Genomic DNA, 27,550 nt, shown 5'->3' with positions numbered 1-27,550 from the left:
AATGACTCTTTGAACCCAGCATGAAACACAAAGCCAGATGGCTGAGCCAGCAGATGCCCCTATTCAGCAAAATCTTACCTTTCACTCTCGTCGGCGGCCTTCTCAGCCTCCTCCAGCTTCTGCAGGGCGGTGGCCAGGCGCTCCTGGGCCCTGTCCAGCTCCTCCTCAACCAGCTGGATGCGCCTGTTCAGAGAGGCCACGTCCGCCTCGGCCTGGGGGGGAAACAAGCGGTCAGAGCCCAGAAGCAACACAGAGTGTGCCTCACACACAAGGCACGGGGCTGGAAGGTGCACATGACCACCCACAAACATTCTTGTGTCATCCCCCTGCCCGTCCTGGAATGAATACCCAGACCACCCCCACATGGAGCTAGGAGTGGGCATAAAACTAAACGAACTAACTCTGAGCTCCACGGAAGATAAACTACGCTCCAAGCATTCCAAGGTACAATGTGAATGGCTCAATTGTAATCACGTATTGTCTCTCCGCTGCAAAAGCTTTTCACTGTACCTCGGTACACGTGACAATACACTAAACTAAAATTAAACTTCTACCCCCCCCCAGTTGCACCATTCTTCAAAATGGAGGCACTGACCTTCTGATGGCATTTGACTTGTTTTTACACTGAAACACTTCATCAGAATGTGAAGTGTGAAGTGAACACTGCTACAGTTTGTACAGTAGTATTATGTTTACATATCTGTTGTGCTGCTGCAAGTAAGAATTTCATTGTTCTGTTTGCGACAATAAAACACTCTTGACTCTTGAATGATTCAACTTTGCACTTTTTGGTGCCAGTTGCAAAGCATTTCAGAAGCATGGACTTTCAAAGCTCCAAACATTTCATCTATTTACATAGGATTTACAACAACGTATTTGATCCTCTCACTGCTGTTGTTTATGCCACACACAAGCCTTCCCTTTCATTCACCTGCTCCCTTATGCAAAACCTGCCAGCCCTTCCTCATTTGTGTCTTTTCCTGCTTCCCCCTCAATACAACAATGACATTCTTCCCAACCTCTCCCAGCAGGACTTGGGTTTCACACTGTCTCAAAAATCCCCTGAAATCTCCAGTTCCAATTTTGGCTCCTTAATCATATTAATATTAATTCCTTCAAATTGCAGAACAGCCAATAAACGTTTCCAGTGAGGTCAGATTGGGCATCTTTCAGTTCTGACCCACATGGCCAATGATCCTGTCAAAAGTTCCAGCTCCCACTGATAGAGTCCCCTAACACTGTGATGACATATTACGGGGGGAAGGAAACGCAGGCTGAAGACACAAGTCCTGCCAAAGCTGGAGAAACTCATCACACCTGTGGGGAGTGGGAAATACAGTTAACTTTACAGGTTGGCATCTGGCAAGATATCATCGGCCCAAACCATTATCTCCATTTCACTGTGCACAGATGCTGCCAAAGATAGTCTGTGTTTGGTTTAATTGAGATACAGCATGGAAACAAGCCCTTCAGCCCACCGAGTCCGTGCCAACCAGCGATTCCCAAACACTAATGCTATCTCACACAACTAAGGACAATTTACAATCTTTACAGAAGCCAATTTGCCAACAAACCAGTACGTCTTTGGAGGGTGGGCGGAAATCGCAGCACCCGGAGAAAACCCACGCTGTCACAGGGAGAACGTACAAACTCCGTACAGACAGCACCTGTAGTCGGGATCGAACCTGGGTCGCTGGCGCTGTAAGGCAGCAGTTGGACCGTTGCATCACCCTGCCACCCAAATTGATAGCGAGGAAGCTACAGTGAGGAAGCTACAGAACAATATTGATCATTGCTTTATAAGGCGGATGGAGAAATGTGAGATGATGCATTTTGGACAGAGGATATACATACTGAAGAGCGGGATCCTGGGATGGAGGCAGGAAGTGAGGGATGTGAATGCATGTGTGGGTGACAGCAATGGTCGATGCAGTGGTTAGGGAGGCAAAAATAGATGAAAATCTAAAATAATTTGCAGGTGCCAGAAATCTGAAATGAAATCAGAAACTGCTGCAAACACTCAGCAGGTCAGGCAGCATTTATGGAGAGAGAGAAACACAGCTAACGTTCCAGGTCTGTGACCTTTCTTCTGAACTGTGTGGTTGGGATAATAGCCTTCATTTGCCAGGGCACAGAACATAAGTTCAGGGAGAAAGATAACCGAGTCCTGGAGTAATTCAGCGGGCCAGGCAGCATCACTGGATGGGTGCTGTTTCGGGTTGGAACCCTTCTTCAGACTGAAGAAAGCTCCCAACCTGAAATGTTGCCTGTCCATGTCCATGTCCCAACTGCAGTCTCTTGTGTCCCCATGAGTGCAGGGAGGATTCAAGAGAGAGTTCATTTAGCTCTTAGGGCTAAGGGAATCAAAGGATATGGGGAAAAAGCCGGAACAGGGTACTGATTTTGGATGATCAGCCATGATCATATTGAATGGCGGTGCTAGCTCAAAGGGCCGAATGGCCTCCTCCTGCACCTATTTTCTATATTTCTACACAATACTGTATCATCCATTTGTTAGACCACTGTTGGAGTCCTGCACTCGGGTCTGGTCAACACACTACAGGATGGATGTCAATGTACTAGAGGGAGTGTGGAGGAGATCCACCAGGATGTTACCTGGAGCGGAGGCTTTCAGCTTTGAGGAGAGCTGCATTGCCTGAGTTTGTTTATTTTTGAGCAGAGAAAGCTGAGGGGAGGTGGCGGCAGATTGAGGGGACAAAATATTGAGGGGGACAGATAGTGAGAAACATTATCAGCACAGGCAGAGGTGTCTTGAAGGGAAGAGGTTTATGGCACTGGGTGGGAGACTGCAGAGGGGGGGGGGAAGGAAGGGGGGGGAGTGTTTTCACCAGAGGATGATTGAAATCTGGACTTGGTGAGGGAAATGGACCTCACAACATTGAAGTATTTGGATGAATGCTTGAAATGCAGAGACGAAAGACTGAGTATTTGAAAAATTGTCATTGTATTGATAGCAATATGATGGTCGACATAGGCTAGGTGGGCATGGGCTAGGTGGGCCGAAGGGTCAGTTTCCTGGCTGCATGGTTCTATTCTGTAAATATGCTGATTTATACAATACTCTCGGTTTCCTTCTCTCTGGATTTCTAAGCCTTACTAAACTGCATTATAAAAGCAGGAGAGTGTTATCAGAGCCTTAATAAACTGCATTATAAAAGCAGGAGAGTGTTATCAGAGCTGTGTTCATGAAATGTCTGCCCTCTCCCCATAGCTCTTGCCAAATTGATAAAGAGAATGGGCGCTGTCAGGAAGCTAATTCACCAAGCCGAACCGATAACAATCATTTTACTGTGGTGGCCTATAGACTTTATTTTGAAAAAGAGCTATAAACATTAATGATTATACAACACAAGCTCATGGGAAGGGAGGATCAAAGGACCTGCCATCACAAGGAGATTTCACAAGGGCATGTAGACATGGTGGCCAAGGATACCTACCTACCCTCCTCAACCGGGGCACAGAATACAAGGCAGGGATTCATGTGCAACTTTGAAACATTTGGCTTAGGCCAAAGCTGCAGGACATTTAGAGAGAAAGGATGACAGGGAGATGTGTTGGGCAGTGGGTCTGATGGGATATTCTCCCCCCCCCCCCCCCCCTCCTCCCTCCTCCCCCTCCCCCAACCTCAGCAGGGGTCACTGAATCACCTGAGTCAGGGGAAATGTGGATGACATGAAAACCTGGCCTCAACATTCACCAGGCGGCCAGTTAGCTTCAACAACACACACACACACACAGAGTTCTGGAGCAGCTCAGCTGGTCAGGCAGCATCTCGGGGGTAAAGGGATAGGCACATTTCAGATTGGGACCTTTCTTCAGACTGATTGGGGGTGGAGATGGAGAGAGAAAGCTGGGAGGGGGGAGGGGCAGGACAGGATCAACCACGGCACTATTGTGTAGTGCTAAGAAACAATTTAGCCTTTGGATTTGCTTGAATTTTAAAAAAAGATTCAAAAATGATTAAAGTGTGCGAGTGTCCTTGGAGCAAGGTCAGGCTGTATCCTGTACCCGGCTACATACACCCCTCCCTCGGCCTGGGCCTGTGCCGCTGCTCCCCAGCGACTGGCTGAGTGAAGTAGAATCACCTTGTGTCTCCATTTGTCCCCCACACTAACACTGGTCTCCATTCCACACTGCCCCGCCCTTTCAGAGGATGGGACATCTCACAAATACACAGGAAAGATAGATAGCAGCACGAAGAGAGACACAAAGTGCTGGAGTAACTCAGCGGGACAAGCAGCACCTCTGGAGAGAAGGAGTGGGAGACGTTTCAGGTCGAGACGAGACCATTCTTCAGACCCTCGACCCGAAACGTCACCCATTCCTTCTCTCCAGAGATGGTGCCTGTCCCGCTGAGTTACTCCAGCATTTTGTGTCTATCTTCGGTTTCAACCAACATCTGCAGTTCCTTCCTACATAGGAAAGATAGCAGGCCACTCGGCCCTTCCACCCTGCCCCACCCCACCCCACGTGGCTGTTCTACTCTGGCCTCAGCTGCTCACAGCTCTCAAGTCCTACACCTACTTCAGTGAGGCCAACTCTCCCGGCTGTGGACCACCTTCCCCAGTCTCCCCCACAGACACCGTCTTGAAGCTCAGCCGTGGGTCTTGGACACGGGCCAAAGTTACACACTGAACTCCAAATAAGGAATCCGTGCAATCTTTGCATGACATTTTATGTTTGTAGTGAAGGCCATTGTCTTCCAATATAAACAAACACAAACTCCTTGTCCCAAAATGGAGAATAAAAGATAAACTATTGTTAATTTAAATGTGGGCACAAACTAGCGGGACAGGCAGCATCTTAATTAAAGGTCAGGAAAGAACTGCAGGTGCTGGTTTAAATCGATCCCCTGATCCCTTTAGCCTTTATCCTAAAGGGATCAGGGGGTATGGAGAGAAGGCAGGTACAGGTTACTGAGTTGGATGATCAGCCATGATCATATTGAATGGCGGTGCAGGCTCGAAGGGCCGAATGGCCTACTCCTCCACCTATTTTCTATGTTTCTATGACTCTTAATTAAAGGTACTGAACGAACAACAGATTCGTGATATTTGGGGGGGGGGGGGGGGTACAAGAGGGAACACTAAGTCATGCCGGCTAGGTGCTGATTCATGATGTCTTGTGGGGGGTGGGTGAATACAAAGTCGTTGCAGGCTGTCTGCTGAACGTTATTTGTTTCTATTGCCCTGTGAAACAGTCCCTGTGCACATAAACAGCCTCACGCATCATGTCTTGATAAGCTATCGTGGGGCTGATCGGCGATCTTTCAGCAAACCATGCAGGGCTGGACCGATGAAGCCCCTCCTTTGCACTCGCCGCTCAGACTCGCTTCAAGTTAGGCCAGTTGATCAAATCCAACCAGTGTCACTGAGTGCCAGACGGCACAGCACAGCACATCAAAGGCTGGCTTGTCAGGAGTGCAGCCCGGCCTTACCTCCCCATACACTGCCTGGGCCCAAGTCCGGGACTACAACCACAACTGAATGCACCAGTATGCACAAAACACGGGTCTCACCTCCGAATGAACGCATTAGTGTTATTAAACAATACTCCGCCGTGACCAAATTAAAGGCAGCGCACTATGTAAACACGCTACACACGGGGACAACCTCAGAAATTACGGTGCAGAGTAGGAGGGAAGGTTTGAATTAAATGGATAATCCATAAGTGGGCTACGGTTTCCCAGAGGTTGCAGCCAGAGACGAGCGCCTCCACTCCGAGCTGTATTGGCCGGCATTTATTTCCCCAGCTCCCCCGCTCAAGGTGCAGTCCGGCGCTGAGTCAGCGGCCCAGTCTCTCTACAGGGATGCCGCCGGCTCAACCTCCTCCCCATCCCCACCACTATCCACCCTCCCCATCCCCCACCACTACCCACCGTCCCCATCCCCACCACTACCCACCCATTCCCCACCACTACCCACCCATTCCCCACCACTACCCACCACTACCCACCCATTCCCCACCACTACCCACCACTACCCACCCATCCCCCACCACTACCCACCCATTCCCCACCACTACCCACCGTCCCCATCCCCCACCACTACCCACCCATTCCCCACCACTACCCACCCATTCCCCACCACTACCCACCGTCCCCATCCCCACCACTACCCACCCATTCCCCACCACTACCCACCCATTCCCCACCACTACCCACCGGCCCCATCCCCCACCACTACCCACCCATTCCCCACCACTACCCACCCATCCCCCACCACTACCCACCCATCCCCCACCACTACCCACCCATCCCCCACCACTACCCACCCATCCCCCACCACTACCCACCGTCCCCATCCCCCACCACTATCCATTCATTCCCTATCCCCCACCACTATCCCCCTGCCCTCTTTCCTATCCCCCACTAGTTTCTCTCTCTCTCCTCCCCCACCCCTCTCTCCACTCCCCCACCCCTCTCTCTCCTCTCCCCCACCCCCTCTCCTCTCCCCCACCCTCTCTCTCCTCCACCCCCACCCTCTCTCTCCTCTCCCCCACCCTCTCTCTCCTCTCCCCCACCCCCTCTCCTCTCCCCCACCCCCACCCTCTCTCTCCTCTCCCCCACCCTCTCTCCTCTCCCCCACCCTCTCTCTCCTCTCCCCCACCCTCTCTCTCCTCTCCCCACCCTCTCTCTCTCCTCTCCCCACCCTCTCTCCTCTCCCCCACCCTCTCTCCTCTCCCTACCCCCTCTCCTCTCCCCCACCCCCACCCTCTCTCTCCTTTCCCCCACCCTCTCTCTCCTCTCCCCCACCCTCTCTCTCCTCTCCCCCACACTCTCTCTCCTCTCCCCACCCTCTCTCTCTCTCCTCTCCCCACCCTCTCTCCTCTCCCCCACCCTCTCTCCTCTCCCTACCCCCCTCCCCAACCTATCACCCACCCCCCCCCCCCCCCCCAAACCTATCCCCACACCTCATCTCCATCCCCGGCTCCTTTCCCCATCATCCCCCCCGGCGGCGCTCACCAGCTCCCGGCTCTGCCGCTCGTTGTCCACGTCCCGCTGTAGCCGGTTTGCCTTCTGTTCCGCCACATCTGCCTGGTCCTGGAGGCTCCTAATCTTCCTCCTGACCGCATCCACCGGCATGGAGTTGGCCATCCCCGCCTCTCGCCTCTCCTCTCCTCTCCTCGCCCCGCTCTCCCGGCCCCGCTCTCCCGGCCCCGCTCCAACTCCACCCGCTCCGGCTCCACCACCAACTCTACCAGCCCCGGGACAACCTACACCACGTTACCGGCTCCAACTCCCTGCTGCACAGGCACTCCCGCCGGAAGTCACCCGGCGTTAATCTGCGCTGTGCTCTTCAATGTTTAACCCTCTGCCGGCCGCGGGAAGGAGGGAGGGAGGGAGGGAGACGGAGGAGAGGAGGGAGGGAAGAGAGAGGGAGACGGAGGAGAGGAGGGAGGGTGGAAGGAGGGGAGGAAGGAGGAGGGAAGGAGGGAGGAGGTGAGGGAAGGAGGTTGGGAGGGAAGGAGGTTGGGCGGGAAGAAGGGGAGGGGGCGAGAGAAGAAAGGAGGGGCGTGAAGGAGGGAGGAAAAAGAGAGGTGGGAGAGAGATGGAGGCGAGGGGGAGGCAAGGGGTATTGTGTGTACTTCTGGTCTCCACTCCATGGGAGGGATGAGATTGGAGAGGGTGCAGAGGAGATTCAGCTGGATGTTGTCAGGAATGGAGTATCTCAGTTATGAGTGGAGACTGGAACGGCTGGGTTCGATTTCCTTGGAGGGTTGAGGGGGGACCTGATTCAGATACAAAATTAAGGGACCCAGAGAGTTAGATTGTAAGAAACTTTCCCCAGAAGACCAGACGTTTAGGAGAATGTGTAAGGGATTTGGATGGGATCTGGGGTGGATTTCTTCCACAGAACCTGGTTGGAATCTGGAGATCGCTGTGGTGAGAGCAGTGGAGACAGATATTGTCACAAGATTGTATAAATATCCAGGCAAATATAACTGCCAAGACATAGAGGTCTATGGAGCAATGGTTGGGATGTTGGGTTGGTACAGAGGGGGATGGAGTGGTGAGGGGAGAGAGATGGAGTGGGGGAGAAAGAGAGATGGAGAGGTGTGGGGTGTGGACAGAGGGATGTGAAATGGGGAGGGAGGGATTGAGGGAGGGAGGAAGGTGGAGGGAGGGTGGAAGATGGAATGGGGAGGGAGGGAAGGAGATGCAGTGGGGATGGAGGGAGGGAAATGGAGTAGTGTGGGAGGGAGAGCAGAGGAGCCTGTTTCTATACAACCCCACGACCAAGAGCTGGGCTGGAGAGGACATGCGCAGAATGTGTGCACACCATCCTCTGATTTATCATCGTCCATTTTTGAAGATGTCATTTTACAACCACTCCTGAGAACCTAGTACAGAATGCTTGTTCCCTCTCCATGGTCAATGGATCTTCTAGCTTCACAAAACTGTCCATAATTACTGCAGATAAAATAACCCATGTTCATTTCTAACAACTGGAGGTGTAGTGGACAGTGAAGGGATTATCTAAGGTTACAACAGGCTACAAGAACTGTATAAACATGACAAGCGGTCTGGAATGGCAGATGGAATTTAACTTAGATTAGTGGGATATGTTGCATCTGAGTGATTTAAACTAGGATAGGACTTGCATGGTAAATGATAGGGTCTCAAAGAGGTTTATAGAACAGAGGTACCCTAGGGTAATGGTACATAATTCCCTGAAGGTGGCGACACAGACAGAGAGGTAAACGCATTTGCCTTCATTGGCTGAGACACTGAGTAAGTGACTCCTGTATTGTACCAGAGGGTTGCTTTCCATTTTAATGTGAAGCCACATCGCCTCCAAAGGTGAGTTGAAAAAATAATTTCTGGTTCTTTACTTTTAGCTTAGTTCAGAGATACAGCGCAGAAACAGGCCCTTCGGCCCACCGAGACTGCGTCAACTAATGATCCCCACACACCAGCACTTTACACACCAGGCACAATTCAAAATTTACCAAAGCCAAATTAACATACAATCCTGTACGTATTTGGAACATGGGAGGAAACCACAGAACATAGAACTGTTTTTGATCTTTTGCAACTTTGTCGGCAATGCTTGTATGTGGCCTAGGTGTAGTCTGCTGTATGATTTTACTGTGTTGTTTGCAAAACAAAGAAACTCACTACTTGGGTACATGTGACAATAAGGTATCATTAAATTGAATTGGATCATGCATCAGGTAGGTGCTGGGGGGATAATGGGGCATAGAAATCCACACGCCCCTGTGACGTGGGAGGAAACCCACCCACCCGGGTGAACATAAACTCCACACACACCACATACACATACACACACACACACACACACACACACACACACACACACATACACACACACACACCACACACACACACACACATACACACACCACACACACATACACACACACACACACACATACACACACACACACACACACACACACCACACACACACACACATACACACATACACACACACCACACACACACACACACACACACACACACACACACAGCAGGATTGAACCAGATCAATGGAACCGTCAGACAGTGGCTCCACCAGTTCAGGCCTCAGCAGCTCTCCCCTTCCGGGGGGATGTTAGAGAGACTGCAACAACGCCATCAAAATCATATGGTTAGGACAGGTTTAGAGGGATATGGGCAAAATGCAAGCAGGTGAGATAGTGTGAATGGACATGTTGGCTGGTGTGGGCAAGTTGGGCCGAAGGGCCTGTTTCCTCACTGTAAGATTCTATGACTCTATGATTCTAAAAGTTGCAGGGCTGCATGGTGGCACAGCAGGTAGAGCTGCTGCTTCACTGTGCCAGAGACCAGGGTTTGATTCTGACCATGGTGCTGTCCGCGTGGAGTTTGCACACACTCCCTGTGATCATGTGGGCTTTTTTCCAGGTGCTCCGGTTTCCTCCCACATCCTAAAGACGTGCAGGCTAATTGGCTCTGTAAATTGTCCCTGGTGTTCGGTCTCAGAGGACAGACTCTGGCCTCTTCCCAAGAACCTCGGTGAGCACACAGACTCACCTCTCTGTGCCAAAGCCCCACAGTCAGATTGTAACTGGGGGAGGGTGAACTCAGCCCAGGAGCACCAGGGGTCAGACTGTGACCTGTCTATGGATCCCAGAGGTCACACCATGACTGTCCATGGTTCACCATACTGTGAACTCAGTCCAGGAACATCAAAGGTCAGACTGTGACCTCTGCTCCAGTTGCAGGGGTCAAACCATGATCTCTGTCCCAGAGTGCAAGGGTCATACCATGACCTCCGACCAGGGGTCAGACGGTGCCAATCAGCACCATGGGTCACACTGTGACCTCTGTCCAGTAGCATTGATGGTCAGACAATGACCTCTGACCAGGGGTCAGACTGCAACCACTGTCCCAGAGTGCAGGGGTCATACCATGACCTCTGTTTTGGAATGCCAGGGTCAGACCATGACCTGTGTCCAGTGAGTTAGGATTACAGTATTGACCCTGGGTTTGTGCTATGGTGAGACCACCCTAGCCCACCCCCTGGGCAGTGTGGGACAGAACAGACCTATCCCCTGAGCAGAATGGCCAATGCGTGTGGCCAGTGGGGAGCTGTGTGTCACAGGCTTGTCGCACTGTGTGTGTGTGTGGGGGGAGGGGGGGAGGACTCACAGGGGCGGCAGAGAGCTGCTGGTCAGCTTGTGTTGGACACTTATCATTGATATAAACCTATTCCTGTGGAAACTCACTGACTAGATTTTGGAGCAGAGCATCACAGGAAGAAGCCCTTCAGCCCACAATGTCCCTACCAAACATGACGCCAAGCTAACTGATCTCCCCTGTTTGCACCTGATCCATATTCCACCACCGCCGCAGGCAATGCATTCCAAGCACTCACCACTCTCTGTGGGGAAAACTTGCACCACACAACTTTTTTTTAAAGTTTCTCCCTCTCACTTTAAAGCTCTGCCCTCTAATGTCGGACATTCCCACTCCATGGGAAAGGGTTCTGACCACCTACCCAATCTCTGCCTCACACCATTTTATACGCAGGTCTTCCCTCAACCACCGCCGCTCCAGAAAAAAACTATCCAAGTTTGTCCAAACTGTCCTTCGAACTAATGCCCTCTAATCCAGGCTGCATTACTGTAAACGTTTAGCAGTGTGTGTGTGTGTGTGTGTGTGTGTCCACTGTAGACCCCGCTCTCAATGACAGCGTGTGGCCGGGAGCGGGGCCCAGACAGCGAGAAACGGAATTATTTGGAATTGTCTCCGAAAACCTTGAAACTAAGTATTGCCTCCGGGATGGTCACTCTATCTGGGAGCGCAGATTCACTCTCCCTGGGCACGGATCCACTCTCCCTGGACACGGATTGGCCCGGGAGGGAGCAGCCAGTGTGGCCGGTGAGGATGTGAACGTTGACCCAGCCGGGCGGAGCCGGGCGCGGTGCCCGGGTGTGGAGCTGACCGGGCCTGGGTGCAAAGACCCTGGGATTTACACCGAGCAAGTGGGCTGGGAGCCGTTGGCTGGGGGCCGGGGTCTGGGAGCTGGGAGCCGGTGGCTGGGGGCCGTGGGCTGGGAGCCGGGGGTTGGGGGCCGTGGGCTGGGGGCGGTGGGCTGGGGACCGGGGTCTGGGAGCTGGGGGCCGTGGGCTGGGAGCCGATGGCTGGGAGCCGGGGGTTGGGGGCTGTGGGCTGTGAGCGAGTGGGCTGGGGGCCGGGGTCTGGGAGCTGGTGGCTGGGGGCCGTGGGCTGGGAGCCGGGGGTTGGGGGCCGTGGGCGGTGGGCTGGGGACCGGGAGCTGGGGGCCGTGGGCTGGGAGCAGATGGCTGGGGGCCGTGGGCTGGGGGCGGTGGGCTGGGGGTCGGGGTCTGGGAGCTGGGGGCCGTGGGCTGGGAGCCGGGGGTTGGGGACCGGGAGCGGGGGGCCGTGGGCTGGGAGCTGGTGGCTGGGGGCTGTGGGCTGGGAGCGAGTGGGCTGGGGGCCGTGGGCTGGGAGCCGGGGGTTGGGGGCCGTGGGCGGTGGGCTGGGGACCGGGAGCTGGGGGCCGTGGGCTGGGAGCAGATGGCTGGGAGCCGGTGGCTGGGGGCGGTGGGCTGGGGGTCGGGGTCTGGGAGCTGGGGGCCGTGGGCTGGGAGCCGGGGGTTGGGGACCGGGAGCGGGGGGCCGTGGGCTGGGAGCTGGTGGCTGGGGGCCGTGGGCTGGGGGCGGTGGGCTGGGAGCTGGGGGCCGTGGGCTGGGAGCCGGGGGTTGGGGGCTGGGGGCCGGGGTCTGGGAGCTGGGGGCCGTGGGCTGGGAGCTGGGGGCCGTGGGCTGGGGGCGGTGGGTTGGGGGCTGGGGGCGGTGGGCTGGGGGCCGGGGTCTGGGAGCTGGGGGCCGTGGGCTGGGAGCCTGGGCTGGGGGCCGATGGCTGGGAGCCGGGGGCTGGGGGCCGTGGCCTGCCCTCGGCGGTCTCCCTCATCCCCGCGTCCAGCGCGTACTCCTTGCTCCAGATGCCAAGGATGGAAGCGCTGCTCCGAATAGTCCACATACTTTTCCTTTTAAGGAGTGTGAACGGCAACGTGATCTTCCGCTCACATTACACGCCGGTGGCCCGGGGGGGGGTGGGGTGGGGAGGACGCCTCTGTCCCACATCAGACCCCACCCACCACCCACCCACCCCACACTCCCCGGGTCGCCAGCCAGGGGCTTGTCAAACATGGGGCAACAACCGGGCAACGAGTTCTCGCCTCGGCCGCGAAAGACACAATTAGCCCAGCGCCTTATAAAGCAGTCTCTCGCTTTGCTGTTTACTCTGCCCCTGTTAACCCTTGCGCGGTTATTTTTAGGCTCCGGCCGGGGGCAATGGAGGGGGAAGGAGATTCTTCAGGCAAGGATGGGGGTGACAGAAGATGTGACGGCGCTGCCCATGCAGAGTGTGAGAGAGTGAGAGAGAGAGAGAGAGAGAGAGAGTGTGAGAGAGTGAGAGAGAGAGAGAGAGAGAGTGGGTGTGTGAGAGAGTGAGAGAGAGAGTGAGTGTGTGCCCGGAGCGGCGGAGAATGGCTGTGGGCAGACTACAAGCGAGTGTCTCATATACTCACGTCTGTCGCTGTCTTCTCCGCCAACTCCAGCTTCTCCTGCGCATCTTTCAGAGCCTCTGAATACTTGTCCAGCTCATCCTCCGTCTGCTTCAGCTTCTTTTGCAGCGACAGTAATTCATCTTCCAGCTTCAGGGCGCACCGCGGGCGAGAGAGAGAGAGAGAGCGCAGTAGAGAGGACAGAGGCGACAGGCAGCCAGGTGGAGAGACAGAGAGGGAGAGAGAGAGGAGAGAGAAGCAGAGAGATTAGCAAGCAGAGTGGTCCGTCAGCCGCGATACCTTCGCCGCGTTCTCCTCGGCCGCCAATTGCCGCTCCTCCGCCTTGTTGAAATCTTCCAAAAACTTATCCCTCTCGTCCTCCACTGCCCGCAGTTGCTTCTCCAGTTGCAAAGCCTCGTCCTCAAACTACATACAACCATGCACAGATGAAAGGCGCATTAAACACACGCTCTGCTCACCCACTCCCCGGAGTTTGGACAGTTTTAACATCACTCCCATCCCGCAATGAATCACAACTTACAGGGAAAGTTCCTGATGTTAACCCCAACGCTGTTCCATCTCAACATGTACACGTTCACCTCTGCCCCACCTCTGGACCCCGCGCTACGGACAGGTCCAGACCCCGGACCCCGCGTTACGGACAGGTCCTGACCCCGCGTTACGGACAATCCTAGACCCCGGACCCCGCGTTACGGACAATCCTAGACCCCGGACCCCGCGTTACGGACAATCCTAGACCCCGGACCCCGCGTTACGGACAATCCTAGACCCCGGACCCCGCGTTACGGACAATCCTAGACCCCGGACCCCGCGTTACGGACAATCCTAGACCCCGGACCCCGCGTTACGGACAATCCTAGACCCCGGACCCCGCGTTACGGACAGGTCCAGACCCCGGACCCCGCGTTACGGACAAGTCCGGACCCCGGACTATCCCTCCCTCCGTTCCCCGGTGTCGGAGCGCTGCGCGGTCCGACCTGTTTGCTCCTGTCCTCGGCTGCTTTCTTGTCGGCCTCCGCTTGCTCGGCGCGGTCCAAGGCATTCTCCTTGTCCAGCTTCAGCATCTGCATCTTCTTCTTGATGGCCTCCATGGCTGGCGGTGTGTGGCGGCACAGAGAGAGAGGGAGAGAGGGAGAGACCGTGGGCGAGCGAGCGGAGCGGAGCCGGGGCTGAAGTGAACCAAATCTTCCAGTGGCCTCAGAAATATCTCCTTGGTTGGGGGAGGGGGGCAGATTGAATTCCTCACGATATCTAATACTTTTTTGGAAGCAGTCTGCTCCGCCTTGCCCGATGGCGATCTCGCTCAGCTGATTTGTTGCGGGAGCCGCTGACCAGCGCCAGCACCGTATATGGGGAGCGGTGTGGGCTGCGGGCCCGCGTCAGCACATTCCCCCCTCTCAGCCCCACCACACACAGCGGGACTCACCCACCCGCCCACACACCCACCCACACACAGCGGGACTCACCCACCCGCCCGCACACCCACCCACCCACACACCCACCCACTCACCCGCCCGCACACCCACCCACACATTCCCCCCTCTCAGCCCCACCACACACAGCGGGACTCTCCCAAGCCGCACACCCACCCACCCACTCGCCCACCCGCACACTCACTCACCCACCCACCCGCCCGCACACGGACCGGGCCAGGCACGGGGGACTCGGGCACAGAGGAGCGTAGTCTGCACCAATACGCAGACTGGGATGAGGAAAAACTTCTTCACCCAGAGAGTTGTGAATCTGTGGAATTCTCTGCCACAGAGGGCAGTGGAGGCCAATTCACTGGATGTTTTCAAGAGCTAACGGAATCAGGGGATATGGGGAAAAGGCAGGAACGGGTACTGATTTTAGATGATCAGTCATGATCACATTGAATGGCGGTGCTGGCTCGAAGGGCCGAATGCCCTACTCCTGCACCTATTTCTATGTGTCTATGTTTCACACACCCCGGCAGCGGCCATGGAATGGGCCACCGCTCTCTGAGACACAAAAAGCTGGAGTAACTCAACGGGTCTGGAGAAACGGAATAGGTGACGTTTTGGGTCGGACACAGAGTCAGGGGCTGAGTTACTCCAGCATTTTGAGTCTATCTTCGGTTTAAACCAGCATCTGCAGTTCCTTCATACAAATGTTTAATTTAGTTTAGGAAGGAACGGCAGATGTTGGTTTAAACCGAAAATAGACACAATATGCTGGGACCGGCAGCATCTCTGGAGAGAAGGAATGGGTTACGTTTTGGGTCGAGACCTTTCTTCAGATTAGGGACAATTTACAATTATACCAAGCCAATTAATCTACAAACCGGTACGTCGATGGAGTGTGGGAAGAAACAGGAACACCCGGAGAAAACCCACGCGGTCACAGGGAGAACGTACAAACTCCGTACAGACAGCACCCGTAGTCAGGATGGCGCCGGGTGGGTGTGCGGGCGGGTGGGTGTGCGGGCGGGTGAGTGGTCGGGTGGGTGGGCGGGTGAGTGGGCGGGCGGGTGGGTGGGTGAGTGGGTGAGTGGGTGGGCGAGTGGGCGGGCGGGCGGGTGAGTGGGTGGGCGGGCGAGTGGTCGGGTGGGTGGTCGAGCGGGCGGGTGAGCGGGTGAGTGGGCGGGCGGGTGGGTGAGCGGGTGGGTGAGTGGGCGGGTGGGTGAGTGGGTGGGCGAGTGGGCGGGCGGGTGGGTGGGTGGGTGTGCGCTGGCGCTGTGAGGTAGCAGCTCTACCCGCTGCGACACCATGCCCCACTGTGTCGGGTTACCGGGTACAATGCAGGGGTGTCCCCCCCACCCCCCACAGGCAAGGGCTGAGGGTCGGACACAAAAAGCTGGAGCGACTCAGCGGGTCAGGCAGCATCTGTGGAGGGAGAATGGTAGCCGGAGTTCAGTGAAGGGAAAGGGAGTCAGACAGGGAGAGGAGTCAGGAGTCCGGGCACTGGGCACTGGGCACTGGGCACTGGGCACTGGGCACTGGGCATAGACACAGGGACTCTCACAGACACAGGGGCAAGGCATGGGAAAGCAGAGGTCTGCTGAACAGGACAGTCGGGAAAGGGTGACCCATCCATTTTGTCACAAGAACAGGAAAGCATATATTGTAAATAACGAGAGTTTGAAGAACGCTGATACTCGGAAGAGAATCGCACTCGGGCAGAGAGAGGTGAACCTTGCACCCTTCCCGAGGCTGTGTGGCTGTGACCGGGGAGGTCCTTCAAGGACATCAACAGAAGTTGGAGTTGACCTGAGGAAGAGTCCAACCAGAAAGGTCACCTATCCACCTGCGACAAATCTGAAATCATCATCATTGGACCAAAAACGCTCACCAAATCCACCCACAACTTCACCCTCAATATTGATGGTCTCCCAGTATCCACCTCCCCTCACATCCGGAATCTTGGAATCATCCTTGATCAAACCCTCTCCTTCGACAAACACACTAAACACATCACCAAGACAGCCTTCTTCCACCTCAAAAACATCGCCCGTCTCCGTCCATCCCTCTCCTCCACAGCTGCAGAAACCCTCATCCACGCCTTCATCACCTCCCGTCTGGACTACTGCAACAGCCTCCTCTATGGTTCACCCTCAAAAATCATCAATAAACTCCAACACATCCAGAACTTCGCTGCCCGTCTACTCACCCACTCCCCAATCTGTGACCATATCACCCCCATCCTTTACAAGCTCCACTGGCTCCCCATCCCCCAGAGAATCCAGTACAAAATCCTCCTCATGACCTTCAAAGCCCTCCATAACCTGGCCCCATCCTACCTGACTGACCTTCTCCACAGACACACTCCCACCTGCACCCTCCGCTCTGCTGCTGCTAACCTCCTGTCCCCCCCCATCCGGACCAAACTCAGATCCTGGGGGGACAGGACTTTCTCCATCGCTGCTCCCACCCTCTGGAACTCACTACCCCAAACAGTCAGAAACTCCTCCTCACTCACCTCATTCAAAACATCACTGAAGTCTCACCTGTTCAGCACCACCTTCAACCACTGACCGTCACCTCACCTTCTTTTTCCTTTTCTGTTTGTTTACTTATTTATCTATTTCTGTTCTTTTCTATGTTTTAGTAAACCCTGTGAAGCGTTTTTGAGTGTTTAGAAAAGCGCTATATAAATGTAATGCATTATTATTATTATTATTATTATTCTCCTCAGACGCTACCCGAGCCGCTGAGTGACGCCAGCAAAGATAGACACAAATTGCTGGAGTAACTCAATGGGTTAGGCAGCATCTCTGGAGGTGATGTTTCGGGTCGAGACCCTTCATCAGACTAGAGTTACTGCAGCACTCTGAGCCGATGCGTAGCTGGTGCCAGGGCACGGCCTTGACTCGTGGTGGGACAGAGTGGTTGGATTGTCAGCGGGACAGGCAGTGTCTCTGGAGGACATGGGGCTCCATGCGGTGGCACTGGATGCCTCCATCTCTTCCATTTCTTGGCTTCTCATCACAGAAACTGGGGTAGGGATGGGTCATCTCCAAGTCGGGGCAGTGAAGGGTCAATAATAAATTGCTTTCCAATGAAAAAATAGAATTTCTTAATGCATTGGTAAACTTGTCGCCAAATGTGGAATGTGATTGGACTGACCTTAATGTGGTAGTCAAGTGATTCTAATTATCTAACGATCAGTACATGGAGGGGGGAGGGATGATGGATGTGGGGAGCCCCTCATTAAGGCAAGAGCTCAGGAAAGATGGAAACAGTTGGAATCTAGCAACCAATCTGATGTGTTGCTGTTGGCGAGGGTCCTGAGGAGATTTACGAGAATGATGGCAGAGGTGAGTGGGTTCACATACGATGAGCATTTGTCGGCACTGGGCCTGTACTCGCTGGAGTTTAGAAAGATAAGGGGGGACCTCATTGGAACTTACCGAATGGTGAAAGGCCTGGATAGAGTGGATGTGGAGAGGATGTTTCCACTGGTGGGAGAGTCTCGGACCAGAGGCCACAGCCTCAGAATAAAAGGGTGTACCTTTAGGAAGGAGATGAGGAGGAATTTCGTTAGTCAGAGGGTGGTGAATCTGTGGAATTATTTGCCACAGACGGCTGTGGAGTCCAAGTCAATGGATCTTTTTAGGGAGGAGATTGATAGATTCTTGATTAGTATGGGTGTCAGAGGTTATGAGAGAGGCAGGAGAATGGGGTTGAGATGGAAAAATAGATCAGCCATGATCGAATGGCGGAGTAGACTCGATTGGCCGAATGGCCTCATTCTGCTCCTGGAACTTATGAACATGAGTAGGGTGGGAAACCATGATGTGGGATGGAAGACTGAGGGAAGGACGAGTAGCAACTGGTCTGGGAAGCAGGGCTGGGATATGAAGATTCCCAATGGCAAGGCCAGGCTGTGGTCTGGGAAGCATGGCTGGGATATGAACACAGGGCCAAGCTGTGGTCTGGGAGGCATGGCTGGGATATGAACACAAGGCCAAGCTGTGGTCTGGGAAGCATGGCTGGGATATGAACACAAGGCCAAGCTATGGTCTGGGAGGCAGGGCTGGGATATGAACACAAGGCCAAGCTGTGGTTTGGGAAGCATGGCTGGGATATGAACACAAGGCCAAGCTATGGTCTGGGAGGCAGGGCTGGGATATGAACACAAGGCCAAGCTGTGGTCTGGGAAGCATGGCTGGGATATGAACACAGGACCAAGCTATGGTCTGGGAAGCATGGCTGGGATATGAACACAGGACCAAGCTGTGGTCTGGGAAGCATGGCTGGGATATGAACACAGGACCAAGCTGTGGTCTGGGAAGCATGGCTGGGATATGAACACAGGACCAAGCTGTGGTCTGGGAGGCTGGGCTGGAATATGAAGCTTCCCAATGGCAAGGTCAGGCTGTGGTCTGGGAAGCATGGCTGGGATATGGAGCTTCCCAATGGCAAGGTCAGGCTGTGATCTGGGAAGCATGGCTGGGATATGAACACAAGGCCAAGCTGTGATCTGGGAGGCATGGCTGGGATATGAACACAGGACCAAGCTGTGATCTGGGAAGCATGGCTGGGATATGAACACAGGGCCAAGCTGTGGTCTGGGAGGCTGGGCTGGGATATGAACACAGGGCCAAGCTGTGGTCTGGGAAGCATGGCTGGGATATGAACACAAGGCCAAGCTGTGGTCTGGGAAGCATGGCTGGGATATGAACACAAGGCCAAGCTGTGGTCTGGGAGGCAGGGCTGGGATATGAACACAGGGCCAAGCTGTGGTCTGGGAGGCAGGGCTGGGATATGAACACAGGGCCAAGCTGTGGTCTGGGAAGCATGGCTGGGATATGAACACAGGGCCAAGCTGTGGTCTGGGAAGCATGGCTGGGATATGAACACAAGGCCAAGCTGTGGTCTGGGAAGCATGGCTGGGATATGAACACAAGGCCAAGCTGTGGTCTGGGAGGCTGGGCTGGGATATGGAGCTTCCCAATGGCAAGGTCAGGCTGTGATCACGGAAATCAGCAAAACGCAGATGCTGCAAGTTTGAAATAAAAACAGAAACAGGTAGAAGCTCTCATCAGGTCAGGAGTTGGGACAGGCACTGCCAGTTGGAGGGGTACTGCTTGCAGACAGGACACAGTGAGAGGCACTGGATGGTGGGCGGTGGGCATCAGGAGAGGCCCTGGGGAAGCTCCCAGCACCACAGTGGTCCCGGGCTGGTCATGAGGTCTTCCTGACTGGGAATTCTCAAGACCCCGAGTGAAGGGGATGCTCCTCGTCTCAGCACGAAACGGCACACCCACACTTTGAAAATCTAAATACAAATCAAACAAAAATACTGCAGATGCTGGAAATCTGAAATAAATACAGAAAATGCTGGGTAAACCCAGACGAGCAGGCAGCATCTGTGGAGAGAGAAACAGTTAGTTTCAGGTCTAGGATCTTTCATCAGAACTGAGCAAGAGAGGGATAAGAATCAACCCCCCCACCCACTGCTTCCCATCCTCCCCCACCCACCCCTGCTCCCCCACCCACCTCTCCCCCCACCCTCCCCTCCTCCCCCACCCTCCCCTCCTCCCCACCCACCCCTTCTCTCCCCCCCACCCCTCCCCCCCCACCCTCCCCTCCTCCCCCACCCACCCCTGCTCCCCCACCCACCCCTCCCCCCACCCTCCCCTCCTCCCCACCCACCCCTCCTCCCCCACCCACCCCTCCTCCCCCACCCACCCCTCCTCCCCCACCCACCCCTCCTCCCCCACCCACCCCTCCTCCCCCACCCACCCCTCCCCCCCCACCCTCCCCTCCCCCCCCACCCTCCCCTGCTCCCCCACCCACCTCTCCCCCCACCCTCCCCTCCTCCCCCACCCACCCCTTCTCTCCCACCCACCCCTCCCCCCCCACCCTCCCCTCCTCCCCCACCCACCCCTGCTCCCCCACCCACCCTTCCCCCCACCCTCCCCTCCTCCCCCACCCACCCCTCCCCCCCACCCACCCCTCCTCCCCCACCCACCCCTCCTCCCCCACCCACCCCTCCTCCTCCCCCACCCTCCCCTCCTCCCCCACCAACCCCTCCTCCCCCACCCACCCCTCCCCCCCACCCACCCCTCCTCCTCCCCCACCAACCCCTCCCCCCCACCAACCCCTCCCCCCCACCCACCCCTCCTCCACACCCACCCTCCCCTCCTCCCCCACCCACCCCTGCTCCCCCACCCACTCCTCCTGCCCACCCACCCTCCACAACACTGCTTTCCATCCTCAAGAAGAGAGACACAAGAAGGAAATGTCAGGCAAGCTGATTCAGTGCGTTGCTTGCAGGATGTGGGAGGTCAGGGACACTGGCTGCTGGTGCCTCTGGCTGCTACAAATGTGAGAAGTGTATCCAGGTACAGCTCCTGAAGGACCGTGTTGGGGAACTGGAGAAGCAAGTGGATGACCTCATGTTCGTCCGAGAAACGGAGTCGTTCCTGGACAAGTCCTACAGTGAGCTTGTTAGACCGAAGGTACTGGAAGAGAGAAGGTGGGTGACGGTGAGAAAGGGAAGGAAACATAGAGTGCAAAGGGACACCGGGTGTTGTACCTCTTGAGAACAGATTCACCCACTTGGAAGCTGTCGGGACAGAAGACGTTACCACACTGAGCGGCAGACTGGCCTGCGAAGCAAAACGTGCTGTTGAGCCAAAACCAAAGAGGCCGACGTCAGGCAACGCCTTGGGAGTAGGAGACTCCATTGTGAGAGGTACGGACAGGGGTTTCTGCGGCAACAGGCGGGATTCGAGGATGGTGTGCTGCCTCCCTGGTGCCAGGATCCAGGACGTCACGGACAGAGTGCAGAAAATCCTCAAGGGCGAAGGTAAACAGCTGGAAGTGGTAGTGCATGTCGGCACAAACGATGTTGGAAAGAAGGGGATGAACATTCTGCAGCGTGGGTTTAGAGAGGTCGGAAAAATGCTGAAAAGCAGGACCTCCAGGGTGGGTATCTCTGGTTTGCTTCCAGTTCCTCATGCTGGCGAGAGCAGGAACAGGGAGATACAGGACCTGTATGTGTGGCTGAGGAACTGGTGCAGGGGGCAGGGATTTAGATTCTTAGACCACTGGGATGTGCTTTGGGGTAAGGGGGAATTGTACAAAAGGGACGGATTGGACCTTAACAGGTGGGGGACCAGCATTCTGGCAGGCAGGATTGCCACTGCTACACGGGTGGGTTTAAACTAAATAGGGGGGGGGGGGTGTCAAATGGGATAGTCAAGGATGGAGTTAAAGGGAAAGAGAGTAAAGGGATAGTTAATGATCCCAGAATTAACGGGAAAGAAAGCTCACAGAGGAATATGGCCAAGTGTAATAGGGATCGATGTGAAATGTGAGATGAGTAAGGAATTAAAAGTATTGTATATGAATGCGTGAAGTCTAAGAAGTAAAGTAGATGAGCTTGAGGCTCAGTTAGAGGTTGGTAGATAGGACATTGTGGGGATTACAGAGACGTGGCTGCAGGAGGATCGGGTCTGGGAACTTAATATTCAGGGTTATACATCCTATAGAAAGGACAGGCAGGTGGGCAGAGGCGGTGGGGTAGCTCTGCTGGTGAGGGACGAAATTCAGTCCCTTGTGAGGGAAGACCTAGGGACTGATGAGGTAGAGTCACTGTGGATTGAGTTGAGGAATTGTAAAGGCAAGAAGACACTAATTGGTGTTATCTACAGACCCCCAAATAGTAGCCCGGATGTAGGGTGTAACATGCAGCAGGAGTTAAAACTGGCATGTAACAAAGGTAATGCCACTGTGGTGATGGGGGATTTCAATATGCAGGTAGACTGGGAAAATCAGGTTGGTTCTGGACCCCAAGAAAGAGAGTTTGTAGAGTGCCTCCAAGATGGATTCTTAGAGCAGCTTGTAATGGAGCCTACCAGAGAAAAGGCAATTCTGGATTTAGTGTTGTCCAATGAACCTGATTTGATAAGAGAACTCGAGGTAAAGGAACCGCTTGGAGATAGTGATCATAATATGATTAGTTTTAATCTGCAATTTGAGAAGGAGACGGTTAAATCGGAAGTGTCAGTGTTGCAGTTGAACAAAGGGGACTATGAAGGCATGAGAGAGGAGCTGGCCAAGGTCGACTGGAAAGGGATCCTAGCAGGAATGATGTTGGAACAGCAATGGCAGGAATTTCTGGGCATAATCCGGAAGACGCAGGATCATTTCATTCCAAAGAGGAAGAAAGATTCTAAGGGGAGTAGGAGGCAACTGTGGCTGACAAGGGAAGTTAGGGATGGAATAAAACTAAAAGAAAAGATGTATAACACAGCAAAGAGTAGCGGGAAGCCAGAGGATTGGGAAACTTTCATAGGACAACAGAAGGTAACAAAACGGGCAATACGGGCTGAAAAGATGAAGTACGAGGGGAAGCTGGCCAAGAATATAAAGAAGGACAGTAAAAGCTTCTTTAGATATGATAAGAGAAAAAGAGTAGCAAAGTCAAATGTGGGTCCCTTGAAGGCAGACACGGGTAAAATTATTATGGATAACAAGGAAATGGCAGAGAGTTGAACAGGTACTTCGGATCTGTCTTCACTGAGGAAGACACAAACAATCTCCCAGATGTACTGGAGGACAGAGGATCTAGGGGGGTAGAGGAACTGAAAGACATTTTCATTAGGCGAGAAATAGTACTGGGTAGACTGATGGGACTGAAGGATGATAAATCCCCTGGGCCTGATGGTCTGCATCCCAGGGTCCTCAGGGAGGTGGCTCTAGAAATAATGGATGCATTGGTGATCATTTTCCAATGTTCAATAGATTCAGGATCAGTTCCTGTGGATTGGAGGATAGCTAATGTTATCCCACTTTTCAAGAAAGAAACGAGAGAGAAAACGGGGAATTACAGACCAGTTAGCCTGAGGTGGTGGGAAGACGCTGGAGTCAATTATTAAAGAAGTAATAACGGTGCATTTGGATAGCAGTAAAAGGATAAGTCCAAGTCAGCATGGATTTATGAAAGGGAAATCATGCTTGACTAATCTTCTGGAATTTTTTGAGGACGTGACAAGTAAAATGGATGAAGGGGAGCTTGTGGATGTAGTGTATCTAGACTTCCAGAAGGCCTTTGATAAGGTCCCACACGGGAGATTGGTGACCAAAATTAGAGTACATGGTATTGGGGGTAGGGTGTTGACACGGATAGAAAATTGGTTGGCAGACAGGAAGCAAAGAGTAGGAGTAAACGGGTCCTTTTCAGAATGGCAGGCAGTGGCGAGTGGAGTGCCGCAAGGCTCGGTGTTGGGGCCGCAACTGTTTACCATATATATTAATGATTTGGAAGAGGGAATTAGAAGCAACACTAGCAAGTTTGCGGATGACACAAAGCTGGGTGGCAGTGTGAACTGTGAAGAGGATGTTAGGAGGTTGCAGGGTGACCTGGACAGGTTGAGTGAGTGGGCAGATGCGTGGCAGATGCAGTATAATATAGATAAATGTGAGGTTATTCACTTTGGCGGCAGAAACAAGGAGGCAGATTATTATCTCAATGGAGTTACGTTAGGTAAGGGGGAGGTGCAGCGAGACCTGGGTCTCTTTGTACACCAGTCACTGAAAGTTGGCGTGCAGGTACAGCAGGCAGTGAAGAACGCTAATGGCATGTTGGCCTTCATAACAAGAGGATTTCAGTATAGGAGTAAAGAGGTTCTTCTGCAGTTGTATAGGGCCCTGGTAAGACCACATCTGGAGTATTGTGTACAGTTTTGGTCTCCTAATTTGAGGAAGGACATCCTTGTAATTGAGGCAGTGCAGCGTAGGTTCACGAGATTGATCCCTGGGATGGCGGGACTGTCATATGAGGAAAGATTGAAAAGACTAGGCTTGTATTCACTGGAGTTTAGAAGGATGAGAGGGGATCTTATAGAAACTTATAAAATTATAAAAGGACTGGACAAGCTGGATGCAGGAAAAATGTTCCCAATGTTGGGCGAGACCAGAACCAGGGGCCACAGTCTTAGAATAAAGAGGAGGCCATTTAAAACTGAGGTGAGAAAAAACTTTTTCACCCAGAGAGTTGTGAATTTGTGGAATTCTCTGCCACAGAGGGCAGTGGAGGCCAAATCACTGGATGGGTTGAGAGAGAGTTAGATAGAGCTCTAGGGGCTAGTGGAATCAAGGGATATGGGGAGAAGGCAGGCACGGGTTACTGATTGTGGATGATCAGCCATGATCACAATGAATGGCGGTGTTGGCTCGACGGGCTGAATGGCCTCCTCCTGCATCTATTTTCTATGTTTCTATGTTTCACCCACCCCTCCTCCCCCACCCACCCCTCCCCCACCCACCCCTCCCCCACCCACCCCTCCCCCACCCACCCCTCCCCCACCCACCCCTCCTCCCCCACCCACACTCCACCCACTGCTTCCCATCCCCACCCACCCTCCACAACACTGCCTCACCTTCCCCACCCCCCCACCCACCCCTCCTGCCCCACCCCACTCTGCCCTACTCCCACCCTCCCCCACTCACCCCTCCTGCCCCACCCTACCCTGCCCCACCCCACTGCCCTACTCCCTACTCCCACCTCCCCCAATCATCGCTCCTGCCCCAACTCAACCTCCCCCACCCTGACTCACTGCCCACTCTCCCTCACACTACTCCACCCTACTCTGCCACTCCCCCACCCTCCCCCACCTCCCCTACCTGCCCACCCTCCCCCACCTCCCCCACCTCCCCCACCCTCCCCCACCTCCCCCACCCTCCCCTCCCCCACATCCCCCACCCTCCCCCACATCCCCCACCCTCCCCCCCCACATCCCCCACCCTCCCCCACCTCCCCCACCTTCCCCCACCCTCCCCCACCCTCCCCTCCCCCACATTCCCCACCCTCCCCCACCCCCACATCCCCCACCCTCCCCTCCCCCACCCTCCCCTCCCCCACATCCCCCACCCTCCCCTCCCCTACCCTCCCCCCACTGCCCCACCCTCCCCCACATCCCCACCCTCCCCCACCTCCCCCACCCTCCCCTCCCCCACCATCCCTCCCTCCCCTCCCCTTAAAGAAGTGTCTCAACCCCAAACGTCACCCATTCCTTCTCTCCACAGATGCTGCCTGACCCGCTGAGTTACTCCAGCATTTTGTGTCTGTTCCTATGTCTTGTGGACTTATGAAAATGAACAACTCTATTCTGTTAGTTTCATTTTTTACTGGTACAGTAGACTTTTGAAAGTTGTACTCAAGTAGACACAGGTCCCAGTGCATCTGACTGCTCTGCGATCTCTCACATATTAAATAACGGGCTTTCTCCTCTCCTGCCCTGTCACATTTCCCTGGATTATATTCCATTTCTAGATTGTCGCCCACCTACTTAACCCACCTCCGATAGTCCTCATAAATCCTCTGCACAACTCCGCTCAGCAACCAATTAAACAACCTTCGAGACCTTCACCAAACCATCGATAAACTAAAACGCTGAGGCCAGGTAACGATAACCGTGTCACCGGTTACATTTGTTAACCAGAAAAAGATCCGTTCACACCAAGTAAAAGACAAAGGGTTGGAGGAACTCGACGGGTCAGGCAGCATTTGTGCAGAGAAATGAACACTTGGTGTTTTGGGTCAGGTCTCTTCAACGGTTCAATGATTCGATCGTGCTTTTATTGTCACACATGCACACACAGTGAAATTATTTTCTTACATCCAGTCCAGTCCAGTATTTCCATGCCCAGCACATCCTCCATCAGCACCTGTGCAGAAATAGTCTACTGAGCCCGCATGCAAGAGGCGCCATCTTTTAGAAAAATAGAAACATAGAAAATAGGTGCAGGAGGAGGCCTTTCAGCCCTTCGAGCCAGCACCGCCATTCATTGTGATCATAGCTGATCATCCGCAATCAGTAACCCGTGCCTGCCTTCTCCCCATATCCCTTGATTCCACTAGCCCCTAGAGCTCTATCTAACTCTCTCTTAAACCCATCCAGTGATTTGGCCTCCACTGCCCTCTGTGGCAGAGAATTCCACAAATTGACAACTCTCTGGGTGAAAAAGTTCCTTCTCACCTCAGTTTTAAATGGCCTCCCCTTTATTCTAAGTCTGTGGTCCCTGGTTCTGGACTCGCCCCAACATTGGGAACATTTTTCCTGCACCTAGCTTGTCCAGTCCTTTTATTTTCTGGTGCCATATTTTAGATTTAGATTTTGAGATACAGCGCGGAAACAGGCCCTTCGGCCCACCGAGTCCACGCCGCCCAGCGATCCCCGCACATTAACATTATCCTACACACACTAGGGATAATTTTTACATTTACCCAGTCAATTAACCTACATACCTGTACGTCTTTGGAGTGTGGGAGGAAACCAAAGATCTCGGAGAAAACCCACGCAGGTCACGGGGAGAACGTACAAACTCCGTACAGACGGCGTAGTCAGGATCGAACCTGAGTCTCCGGCGCTGCATTCGCTGTAAGGCAGCAACTCATTTTCTGACATAATTTTCTGACGATATGAATGGGTCTTTGCAGTTTGCATTATTCTACTTGGAATAGACCAATCAGTTGATTATCTAAGAATATCCATCAGATTTTTTTGCTCCAGCATCCAGCAGCCTCGTGTCTCAATAGACAATAGACAATAGACAATAGGTGCAGGAGTAGGCCATTCAGCCCTTCGAGCCAGCACCGCTATTCAATGCGATCATGGCTGATCACTCTCAATCAGTACCCCGTTCCTGCCTTCTCCCCATACCCCCTCACTCCGCTATCCTTAAGAGCTCTATCCAGCTCTCTCTTGAAAGCATCCAACGAACTGGCCTCCACTGCCTTCTGAGGCAGAGAATTCCACACCTTCACCACTCTCTGACTGAAAAAGTTCTTCCTCATCTCTGTTCTAAATGGCCTACCCCTTATTCTTAAACTGTGGCCCCTTGTTCTGGACTCCCCCAACATTGGGAACATGTTTCCTGCCTCTAATTTGTCCAATCCCCTAATTATCTTATATGTTTCAATAAGATCCCCCCTCATCCTTCTAAATTCCAGTATATACAAGCCTAATTGCTCCAGCCTTTCAACATACGACAGTCCCGCCATTCCGGGAATT

General features: G+C 53.9%; 1 protein-coding gene across 28 annotated transcripts in view; it reads right to left on the bottom strand.

Annotated features, from left to right (window-relative positions):
• The window catches only part of LOC144610836 (tropomyosin alpha-1 chain), a 43,644-nt gene extending 29,247 nt beyond the window's left edge, over positions 1 to 14,397 (bottom strand). For 3 of the 28 annotated variants that reach the window (XM_078429794.1, XM_078429792.1, XM_078429775.1), the window contains exons 1-2: positions 6,986 to 7,466; positions 79 to 212 (exon numbers count right to left, since the gene is read on the bottom strand). In XM_078429794.1, coding sequence (XP_078285920.1) covers positions 79 to 212; positions 6,986 to 7,117 — 266 coding nt within the window. In that variant the 5' untranslated portion in view covers positions 7,118 to 7,466. Of the gene's footprint in view, positions 1 to 78; positions 213 to 6,985; positions 7,478 to 13,065; positions 13,192 to 13,341; positions 13,468 to 14,039 lie in introns of those variants that run through there. The other 25 variants (XM_078429787.1, XM_078429781.1, XM_078429786.1 and 22 more) reach the window with 22 other exon arrangements.
• Positions 14,398 to 27,550: the final 13,153 nt, after the last annotated feature.

Source organism: Rhinoraja longicauda, chromosome 38 (assembly GCF_053455715.1).
Source record: "Rhinoraja longicauda isolate Sanriku21f chromosome 38, sRhiLon1.1, whole genome shotgun sequence".
Taxonomy (NCBI): Eukaryota; Metazoa; Chordata; class Chondrichthyes; order Rajiformes; family Arhynchobatidae; genus Rhinoraja; species Rhinoraja longicauda.
This window is presented reverse-complemented; position numbering and strand designations above follow the sequence as displayed.